The sequence below is a fragment of the Bison bison genome, unplaced genomic scaffold, assembly GCF_000754665.1.
Source record: "Bison bison bison isolate TAMUID 2011002044 unplaced genomic scaffold, Bison_UMD1.0 scf7180017864338, whole genome shotgun sequence".
Lineage (NCBI taxonomy): Eukaryota > Metazoa > Chordata > Mammalia > Artiodactyla > Bovidae > Bison > Bison bison.
Window position 1 is genome coordinate 890,918 of NW_011494910.1, and position 11,375 is coordinate 902,292.

General features: G+C 47.5%; 1 protein-coding gene across 1 annotated transcript in view; it reads left to right on the plus strand.

Annotated features, from left to right (window-relative positions):
• The window catches only part of BTG2 (BTG family, member 2), a 4,989-nt gene extending 1,342 nt beyond the window's left edge, over window positions 1-3,647 (plus strand). Inside the window, exons 2-4 of the mRNA XM_010854250.1 lie at window positions 51-177; window positions 229-329; window positions 1,085-3,647. Of these exons, the coding sequence (XP_010852552.1) occupies window positions 51-177; window positions 229-329; window positions 1,085-1,517 (661 nt within the window). The 3' untranslated portion in view covers window positions 1,518-3,647. The remainder of the gene's footprint in view (window positions 1-50; window positions 178-228; window positions 330-1,084) is intronic.
• Window positions 3,648-11,375: the final 7,728 nt, after the last annotated feature.

The window sequence follows — 11,375 nt, forward strand, 5'->3', positions numbered from 1 at the left end:
GTGGGTCTGCGTGCGGGCTCTTCTCCCTCACGGGACCCAAGACCCTGCAGGCGACAGCCCGACCAGCCGAGGGTCCTTATGGAACGAGAAGGCGCAGTGGAACCTTCCAAACAACTCGGGCTCCCAGCCGAGGCTCTTCCGGCCGCGCGGGCCGCGCCGTGCCTGGGGCAGTGGCTGGCACCTCAAGTTAGAATCCGGGTCCCCTTTCTATCCTCCGGCCTCTCTTAGCCATCTGCCACCCTTTCTGGTACCGAGAGAGGCTGGTACGCCGTAACTGCGCTCTGCGGGCCTGTGTTGGGCTTGGTGGCGGTGCGGCGTGAGATGAGGAGGTGGGCAAGAGATAAGCAGCTGCTGGCTGGGGAGAGACCTGTCTCCTAGCTGTTGGCTGGCGGGCTTGGGCAGCAATAGCCACATTTAAACGTGCCCACACAGTCCCACTTTCTGAGGGACAACATATGTTTCGTTAAAACATCCCACTTCTGCCTCCCTTAGCCACTGTGACAGGTCTTTGACTTTTCAAGGCAGAGGAAACCACCGAGGCACTGGGTGGGAGACATGACTTGCTGTGGGTCCAACAGTGAGGATGGCCTTCTTGGCCTTGAAATTTTGGCTCAGAGGTTCCCAGAGGCCCTGCCTGGACATGTCAGTCCCAGGCATATCCTCCTCCTTAAACCGGGAATGTGCCAAAGGCAATATACTGGCCACAAAGGATTGCCCCAGAGCTCTGGGACACCCTCTCGATACACATACACCCATGTCTTAGAAGGAGGGGTCTTTCCAGATTCCATAATTTTTTTTTTTTTTTTTGCTACAATGTCAGGAGGGTTTCAGGAGGGTCTTAAAACTCATGAGAAACCATGTTGCTTACCTAAAATAACTAGGCCCTTTCCTCTCCTGTCATCACCCTTACCCGGGTGGCGCACCTGCCAGTACAGAGGACAGAGACTTGGGTTCTGTCTCTGGGTGGGGAAGATCCCGGGGAGAAGGGAATGGCAACCCACTCCAGTATTCTTGCCTGGAGAATCCCATGGACAGAGGAGCCTGGCGGGCTACAGTCCGTGGGGTCGCATGAACACAACTGAAGCGACTTAGCACACATCCCATCACCCCCCACCCCTTGTGGTCGCATCCATGGCCCAGCTGCACTAACCAGTGCATCTCCCCCTTGTCCTGTCTCCACAGAGCACTACAAACACCATTGGTTTCCTGAAAAACCATCCAAGGGCTCTGGCTACCGCTGCATCCGCATCAACCACAAGATGGACCCCATCATCAGTAAAGTGGCTAGCCAGATTGGACTCAGCCAGCCTCAGCTGCACCGATTGCTGCCCAGTGAGCTGACCTTGTGGGTGGACCCCTACGAGGTGTCCTACCGCATTGGGGAGGATGGCTCCATCTGCGTCCTGTACCAGGAGGCCCCAGTGGCCACATCCTATGGGCTTCTCACCTGCAAGAACCAAATGATACTGGGCAGGAGCAGTCCTTCAAAGAACTACATCATGGCAGTCTCCAGTTAGATCCCTCGCCTGCCCCAGCTGGCACTCTACTGTACTCAACTCTGCTGTGACAGCAGGCCACTGCATATCTCAACCTGGGGAACTGTATTTTAAATGAAGAGCTATTTATATATATATATATATATATTTTTTTTTTTTTTTAAGAAAAGGGGAGGAAAAAACCTAAAGATTTTTTAAAGAAAAAAATCCTTAAAGGACGCTGCTTGGAAGTGGCCTCCGCAGGTGCCTTTGGAGAGAATTGTGTGCTTTATCTGGGAGCCAGTGTCTGCCTGTGGGAGGGGGGAACGGTGTCCTGGTCGAGGTGAGAGAAGCTTGGCTAACACCCCAGGGAGGTGTAGGAGGGGGCAAACAGGATTAGCAGCTGTGAACAAGAGAGCTCAGGATCTGTCCCAGGAGAGAAAAGAGGCTGAGTTCAAACTTCTCACTCTCCCAGCCAGGACACCGCACCCCTGGCCCCTCTCTTACTCAAGGGCATTCAAGCCTGGACTCAACTCATACTATATTGCCTAATCTTCTCTTTTATTTTTATTTTTTATGAGATCCTAGGCACAGAATGAAAAGGCCTTTCCTAATTCCTTCTGTCCTGAGTAGCTTTTCTTGAAACCGTGACTTGTTTCTAATTCTGTTCTCAGAGACCTGTAGATGTTACTTCCCACCAAGAATATAAAGCTTTTTGTTCTGGAGGTCAGGGGAGTGAGGCAGGGGTTGGAGGTTACTGGAGTCGGGACAGAAGGGCATCATGTACCGACCCTTGCCTTGCTGTAATGCTGCTCTGTGTGGCGATTAACTTGGGGGTGACTTGTAATGGAATTCTAGAATCCAAAGAGTCTCCACTGGAATGTTTTTTTGGCCAAAACTCTTCTTTTTGTAACCAGATGGAAGTCCTAATGATGCTACCATTATCTCTTTGAGAAGTAGCTCAAAAGCTACGGGAACTTCAGGTCCTTGATTATTGCCTTCTTTTTAAAAGCACACACTCCTCTCCAACTGTCCCCCAACCCACCAACCGTACCCCACACCCCTCCCCTTCTGGTTGGGTCATGGAACTACCTTATTTTCTAGGACAAGAGTTCTCACTGTGCAATATGGCCTCCTGGGTCCCAGGAGGAGCTGGAGGAGAACTGGCTGTCACAACCTCCTGGCCGCCCTGGTAGGCTTAGGAAACTCTCTCTCCCTCCGTCCTCAGGACTATGGCTTTATGCTTAGCCTTGCAGGTATTCCTTGGCTGAATGAGAGAATGCCCCAAGTTACTGCTTGGTACTCTTGTAGAACTGACTCTAACAGCCAGACGTTGGGCATTGTTTTTTCCTCCTTGGTGCTCAGAGCACCCGTGGGAGAGGCTGCCGTCTCTCTCCGTACAATCCAAGTTTGTCTACAGACTTGTGCAATATTTACTGTTCTGGGTCTGAGGAAAATGGAAAATTTCACAGGGAAGAAATTCCATTGCTTCAGTTTCTCAGTGACATTGGTGAGGGGTCTTTAAGGCCTTGAGTTTCCCAGACCCAAGTCCCCTTGCGAAGGCCACAGCTGCGCGTCTGGTGAACCTGGCTGCTGTCTGGCTGTGGCCCGTAGTGAGGGACTTTGCTCTCCACTGCCGGTCCCCTTTCCTGGATTGCTTAACTACTCAATTCTGACTCAGAGGTGCTATTTACCAAACACTCTCCCTACCCATTCCTGCCGGTTCTGCCTCTTGAACTTTCCAAATCCCAAGCTACCTTCCCAGGCCCTGTTTCCAGTCCTTATTGCTTTAACGTTGACTTCAGGCCCGTAGACCCAAGTGCTCATTTTCTGGCATATGGGTTGAAACAAAGCTGTGAATCCCTGCAGATTGTTGTTACATCTTGTCTGCAAACAAGTTCCTGCCTTTTTATAAGCAGACTCATGGTTTCATACTTAATCTTTTCTCTGTTCTTTTTGAAATTCACTTTAAAGACAATAAATACCCAGAGCTGGACTGTTGAGCAGGCCTGTCTCTCCTTTTAAGTAAAAATATATTTGTAAGCTATTCTGACAGAAAAAACAAAGGTTACTAATTGTATAACAGTGTTGTTATATGGAAGAATGTACAGCTTTATGGATACATGTACACTTTTTTGGGTTACTTTAATAAAAATGTAGCAGATGAAGTCCTGTGGTGTAGAGAAGATAAAATTCCAACATTGCTAATTTGCGTTTCCCTCAGATCCAAATCCTTTGTGTCTCATAGTGTTTCTCTTTAGCTGGATTCAGAAGTCCTGTGGCATAGGTGGGAGGGACATTTCCAAGCATTTCCTCTTTCTTGGGAAATAGCTTCTTACTCCTTTTAATGCATATTCTAACTTCCATGTGAAAATGCTAGATGGACCCATGATCTAGTCTGAGCTTTCCTAGGTTACCCAGGGCTCATCTTACGCATCCTGTTCTTGGTCAGCCATGCTCATTAGTTCATTCAGCAAGCATTTATTGTATGTGCTAGATACTAAAAATACTAAAAATGATTAAGACACGGTCCGTTCACAGACTGGGGTAGTGAACAGAGGACACTGAACCCCTTTCCAGATTGGAGCAGAATTTTTAAAATTCTTGTCCTGTTCCCTTGTAATCTTTTGGGGCTCCCACATGACACTGACTATTCTTATTATGTGAGAGCAATTGAGCCTCAGGATACAGGCATTGGTGCTGAACGTGTGACAGAAGGTTAATGTTACCAGTTAACTAAAATGTGGCTATTTCTGACATCAAACACCAAGAGCAAAGGTTTGTTACCCATTTATAACTCTCTGACTGTACGGATGGGATCTGTGTTAAGGACATACGAACAGCCTTCCTTGTCCCTGACTTTTGGGTTCTACCCATGAGGTTTTGACACAGGCTTCTCCACGCACACTTCACTTGCTAGCTCTGCAGTTCAGACTGAGGTCACAAGTGAATTTTTGACCTGGGCTATCTTTTTGTTGGCCATAAGTGGGCTATGCATGCATGCTTAGTCACTCAGTCATGTGACTCTTCGCGACCCTCATGGACTGTAGCCTGCCAGGCTCCTCTGTCCATGGAATTTTCCAGGCAAGGATACTGGAGTGGGTTGCTATTTCCTACTCCAATGGAGCTTCCTGACCCTGAGTCTCTTGTGTCTCCTGCATTGGCAGGCGGATTCTTGACCACTGCATAAGTGAACTGTACTTAAACTTAGTTTTAAATATGTCAACTTATGAACAGTGGCATACCCCCACCATATGCATACTTCATACCTCCATGACCTTCATCAACAAACACGCAGTTTGACCTAGGTGTCCTAGATCAAGTAGGCCTGGGAAGCTATGTGTGATACACTGGGAGGGTAGGTGAGCCAGGAGATGGCAGTCAGGGAAGCTAGCTCTTCTATATCACAAATAGAATTGGTTAGAGACCCATCTGTGTCGAGGAGTTGTTTAAAAGAAATGGCCCCATTTCCATGGCTACCTTCTAACACAAATGTCCTAGGTACTCATTTGTCAAGGACCTACTCTTTTGGTAGGTCCTTACAAATGAGGTTAGGGTTGACTTTTTGCTCTTCTCTTATTAGGTACAAAATCAGCAACTATCTTCTTGTTTCCCAATAGACTCCTCTCATGAAGGATATTTCATTGTTTAGTCAAAGTCCTGAAATTCAGGAAGGGTTGTCTGGAAGTGAAGAGGATACAATCAACCACTTCTGTTTCTAAGCCAGGGAAACCGTAGAATGGCAGATTGGCCTTGGGGTTGCTCTTGGTTCTAGACAGACTAGTAGTCCCTCAATTTACATAGAGGGTTCTGTGATCGAGCAGTGTGTTATTTAGTTTAGATCTGACTGGCAATAAGAGTGGAGAGCTGCCCTTAGCCAGGTGAGGAAACAGGCTGTGAACAGGAATTGCTTGAAGAGTTGCAGTTGGTGGATTTTTTGTGTTCAGGGCCCAAGCATTGGTTGGTCCCTTCTGCTCCTAGCTTCTCTACTTGGTAAATAGTGGTAGCCTGGGAGACCTGTGCTCGGTCAGCTGTTTCTGGATGATAGGCACCACCCCAGAAAGTGTAGACAGGGCTCTAAGAGCTGCAGATTAACAGCCCATCCTGGCTCCTGATAAGAAGGTTTGGGTGGGAGAGTCCTTGATGCTGCAGCAAACGAGCCCCAGTGGAAAAAAACCCACTTCAGTGAGGCTGACGTCTGCTCCTTTACCAGCCTGTGGTCAGGAAAGATCGTGGGGAATCCTGGCTTCCAGGAGAGTGCTGGAAAGAGTGGTGCAGCAGGGAGTTCTGGGCTGGGAGGGAGAATCTATGGGTTGTGGTCCAGGTTCTTCTTCCCAACTAAGTGTGTAAGTTTGGATAAGTCCCTAAGTTTTCCTATCTCAGAAATTAGGAGGTGACCTCTGTTCCTTTCTTCACCTTTTGGTTCTAAATCACCTTCTTTATCCTGGCAATCACTGGAAGGCAAATTAGCACATTTCTTATTCATTATTTTCAGTTAGTTGAACCGAAAGTTCATTTGGGCTAGGAAATGGGATCAGTAATAATCTTCCCTTGTTTGGATCAGATTCCTGCCTGATAAGGTTTCAACTCCCAGGTCTAGTGAGGCAGTGCTGCCAAGAGGTCAGGAGCTCAGACGCTAGTGTCAGACTGCCTAGAAACCTAATCTAATCTAATCTCAGCTCCACCACCTACCTAGACAGTGTGTTAGAAAGCAGAGACATCACTTTGCCAACAAAGTGATACAGTCAAAGCTATTGTTTTTCCAGTAGTCTTGTATGGATGTAAGAGATGGACCATAAAGCAGTCCCTTGGACTGTAAGGAGATCCAACCAGTCCATCCTAAAGGAAATCAGTCCTGAATATTCATTGGAAGGACTGATGCTGAAGCTGAAACTCCAATACTTTGGCTATCTGATATGAAGAGCCAACTCATTGGAAAAGACCCTGATGCTGGGAAAGACTGAAGGCAGGAGGAGAGGGGGGAAGACAAAGGATGAGATGGTTGGATGGCATCACCAACTGGATAGCATGAGTTTGGGCAAGCTCCAGAAGATGGTGAAGGACAGCACTGTCATGCTGCAGTCCTGGGGATCACAAAGAATCAGACACAAGTTAGCGACTGAACACCACCACCACCTACCTACTGGCTATGAAACCTGGGGCAAATTACTTCACCAGGCCTTCATTTCCCCATTTGTAAAATAGGATTAGGAATAGAATCCATCTCAAAATGTTGTAAGGATTAAATGAGATCCATATTCTATCCATATTCTTGAATAGTGCTTTGCAGTATTCTATTAATTACTAAACAAATGAGAATTGTAGTTTTAAGTAGAACTTGACCTCATCTCTTCAAGGGCTCTGAATTGGTCCCAAGATGAGTAAGGACTCTGACATTCTGATAACTGGAAGGAAACCATTATAAAAGTAATAGTTCCTGTGAGGGCCTCCAAGAGCAGCTACAGAGAACCCCATTCAAGCAGTCTCTCTAAGTACCTGATGAATGAATGAATGAACTGATGTCTGACCTTTGTCATTATTGCTGAAATGGACAGTGTTCTTTCCAGACAGCTGACCTCATTGAAACCTAAACAGTTTTAACCTGTTGGCTTCAGGGTCTGCTGTGGATTTATACCAAAGTGGCTACATGCTCATTCACACACCAAGTGGGTGGAGAAAGAAATTTCCCAATAACGACTTTGCTTACCTCCATCCTGCCTACTTATGGAATCACACCTACCTGCTCTCCCTCCCCAGAAGACAGAGAAATGGGGAAGTTGAGAAAGGCAAGGGTGATGAGTTCTAGAGAGTTCTGCCTTTCTTTCTGCACCGTTTGCAGAGCTAGCAAGAAAATGTTTGAGCTTAGTCTAAAAGATTACCAGGGCGCTGGATAACGATTTTATACAAACAAGTGTACCCCACACATGCATCCAGGCCTTCCCCTGGCATTGAGAGAAGCCAGGTTCTCTGATCTCCCATCAGCTCCAGGTCATTTTGTTCCCACCAGAACCCTGGCTATTCCACTGCCCACCCTCTTTCCCATAAACAAGGATGGGTCTTAATTCAGTCCTAGCCTAGTAAACCTGATGGGTTGCCCAGAGCACATCAGGTAAGAGGTGATGGCTGGGCAGGCTGGAGCAAGAGCTACTTGATTTACCAGCAGGGAGGGACCCTTTAAAGTTTGGTGGGTAGCAGGGAGGTAAGGGAAAGACCAGACAGTCAATGGATGAGGCTAGCTGGACAGAGGACGCAGTGAACTTGCAGAGCTAGCACAAGCCTTGTCTGAATAGGACCCCATTTATTAGCTCTAGTTATCCTGGGACACCAGTAATACCAGTTACTGTAATTTTTCTAGAGAAACCTGAAATGTAGATTTCTATTTGACATCTCCTTAAGTTCTAATCACGAAGACTACATCTGCCTAGGCTGCCAGTTTGTGACCTATGATACCTCTAGGGTGTGGGGGTTCTGACCCCCGCCCCCACAGTGAGGCTCTGCACTAAGGACACCAGTGTGGACTGCCACAATGGCCATGGTCTTTAGGAAAGCACACACCTGATAGAGACAAGGGCACATCTGGGGCCTCTTCCCCCTCCAAGGACTCAACTAGAAGTAGCTCTCCTTTCCCTCAACCTGTGCCTGGGACTGTGGTCTCCGAGCCTCTTCTCAAGCCTGCTCTGCCCCCTCCTACCCGCTCACTTGATCTGGTTAACTCTTGTCTATAAAGATGTAGACCTGGGATGTGCGTTCCCAGGATACTCGGTTTTTTCCACTGTCCTAGTCCTTGTAACCTGAGTTTACAGCTAGAGTGTAGGCCAGGGCCTTACCTGAGGAGTGTCTGTCTGATGTAGGTGCTTTTGAATATTGGTTGAATGAATGTCAGAGTAGCCAAGGAGTGTGTGTGTTAGTCACTCAGTTGTCTCCAACTCTTTGTGACCCCATGGACTAGCTCCAGGGGATCTTTCCAACCCAGGGATTGAACCCAAATCTCCTGCATTGCAAGCAGATGCTTTTCTATGGAAGCCCAAGAGCAGAGGCTAATAGATGAAAGGGATTTATTAATAGATCAGGGGTAGAAGAAAAAACTCAGGTCCCCTTAAGGTCTTTCAGTGAGAGGTCCCAGCTCAAAATACCAACCTGTGATTGCTCCTTCTTAAAAAAAAAAAAATTCTTAGACTCTTGCAGTCTCGTAGATCTTTAAGCACCTGTTGTTGAAATGTAAATATCACTTAGAGACGGGTGGACACACTTTAAATCATAATTTGGGAGAGCCTCAGTTAACAATTAACTCCCTAAATGGGTTTACCTGGAGGGTAATCACCTGGAGAAAACAAAGGATGGGCTGTTGTCATACAGGAATTCTGACCGAGGTGCAGGAGAGACAACAGACTCCACAATTTCTGAACACTGATCCTGTCTGCAGAAATCCTTCCCAGTGTCTAGCTGTGGCGTGGCAAAAATAACTCTAGGTTTAGGAGCTGGGAAATCGGGGCCTTAGCTTCAGGTCTGATAATATCTAGTAATAGACACCTTTGACAACTTAGAAGTCACTTCCCCCTTTTGAATCTTGGTTTTCTCATCTGTGAAATGAGTTATTTATGCTGACTCGCGTTCTCACCATTCCATTTCCATATAACAGGAAAATCTGATTCTCCCCTCCCATTACACCAGCACAGAGTCCAAGTCTGTGCTCTGGACATGTCACAGCTGAAATAACACAACAGGCTTCTACCTGCTTTACTACCTGGCCTGGTCAGCAGCCTGGGATAAATGCAAACTGTTCTTATCATGCCATTCCCTTCCTGCTGCCTTTTTTGGTCATTCTGAGTCCATTAGTCCAGTCTTTCCAACCTCAAACACTCTGTGCAGTGGCCTATCTGCACCAGGACCCCTCACCTTGTCAGTTCTCACCTGCTCGCCTTTCCTTGCGGTCCTCTCCACATTTGCAAGTTTCTCTACTCTGATAATTATGGCCAAAAACTCCTCATAGAAAAGACTTTGACACACTTTCCCCTAGAATATGAGCACTGACCGTATGCTGAGCATCAACTATTACCAGACGTTCTGCCTGGTGCCTTACACATGGAATGTCCCTTGAAATGTCCACAGCGCACTGTGAGATACTGTTACCTCAGGCTCACAGATGGAGCAAAGCACCAGTACCTAGAGGAGGAGGCAGTGGAAACAGGTTTAAAGCCTAGGGGACACTCTAGAGTTTCTTCTGCTGCCTCTTCAAAATACTTTCCCTGGATAATCCTACTAGTCCTCTTTAAAAACATTCTTGTCTCAGGGCTTTTCGATATTTGTACACTTTTATAACACATTTCTTACTTCAGAATCTCTTAATGATATATATGTGTCACTTATCACTGTTCATACTTTCATAACAAAGAGTCAGCACATCTTCGTGTTTCGCTTTTGGCTGATGTCTGGTGGCTTTGCAAGCTTGCATCCCATCTCCAATTGTTACTGCAGGAGGAACCACTGTGTTTTATTTCTTTTTATGCGTCCATGTGCTGTTCACAACTTGCATGAGATAGTCTAAGCACACTGCCTGAGTACACTGGCAGTTGAATGAAAGGATCTGGGCTGAGTGAACTGTGGTATGCCCACAGGTGGCTGTGGGGCAGCCACCTCTCCTCACTGCTCTCTTTTAATCCTCCTCTGGACCTGAAAAGGAAACTGTCCAATTTGGGAGTTTCCTGAGAGAGGTAAGGAAGCTCTGTGAGCTGAGACCCCCTGCCTACATCACAGTTCCCAACATATGATCTACACACCAGCAAGCTCTGACGGTAGGACTTCATTTGGTCTTTTCGGTTAGGTCTGTTCCACATACAACTGGAACCATAACTTGAAATAATAAGCAGTAAGTAGGTGGCTCAGTGGTAAAGAATCTGCCTGCCAGTGCAGGAGATGCAGGTGACTTGAGTTCTATCCCTCAGACGGGACGATCCCCTGGAGGAGGAAATGGCAACCCCGCTCCAGTATTCTTGCTTGGAAAATCCATGGACTGGCAGGCTACAGTCCATGGAGTCACAAAGAGTCAGACACAGCTGAGCACAAGTCAACATAACTGACTGAGCACACAAGAGCATGCATGAGCATGAGGCAGGAATGCACACATCTAGATAAATAAGTTTGGAAATAAATGGAGACATCTTCAGGAAAATGCTTTCACATTCCATAGGCTGATACATCATTTAAGGATTTTGTCTTCATGCTTAGACCATGGGTTTAAATTTACATGGTCTGAAAGGGATTAAACATTCTGGCTGAGACTGAGGAGGCTATTGAAGGAAGGAGAGGGCCAGAGGCACAAGACTCCTCAGAGTCTTTCCTTTATGAGTGTTTTTGCCCTAGTTCCAGGAAAGCTGGTGCTGGAGAGAGTTGACCCCTTCCCTGTGTGTGTGTGTGGTGGGGGAGTGACATGTGTTTGAGCAACTCAGCCATTAGTTCTCAGCAGCTGGTGGGTACCCAGAGAAGGACGGTTAAGCAGCTGCACCCCTCCCCCAGCTCCTGGCTGACCCCAGTAATCCTGAAAACCCTTTCTTCTTCTGGGCAGAGCGTCTCCCTGCCAGCTGCCCGGTCCTCCAGGTGTTTCCTGTAGCTCTTTGTTTGCTGGCTTGGTGGCTGCGGGCTGCAAGAGGGAGTCTGGTTTGGCTTCCTGTTAGCCAATGGAAGCAGTGTGGGGGTGGGCCCGGCTGCCTGTATCTGGGGGAACTGCCACAGGCAGCAGCTGCCTCCAGACACCTGCCTTCCTGAGAGTGCGTGAGCAGTGCTCGGCCGAGAGGGAGAAGCAGAGCAGGGCAGGGGCTTCAGCTGGGTCAGAACAGAGTGGTCATTTCACAAGTGAGGTGTCCACAAGTTTCCCACCCCAATACCCCTTTCCCCAGAGAGGAT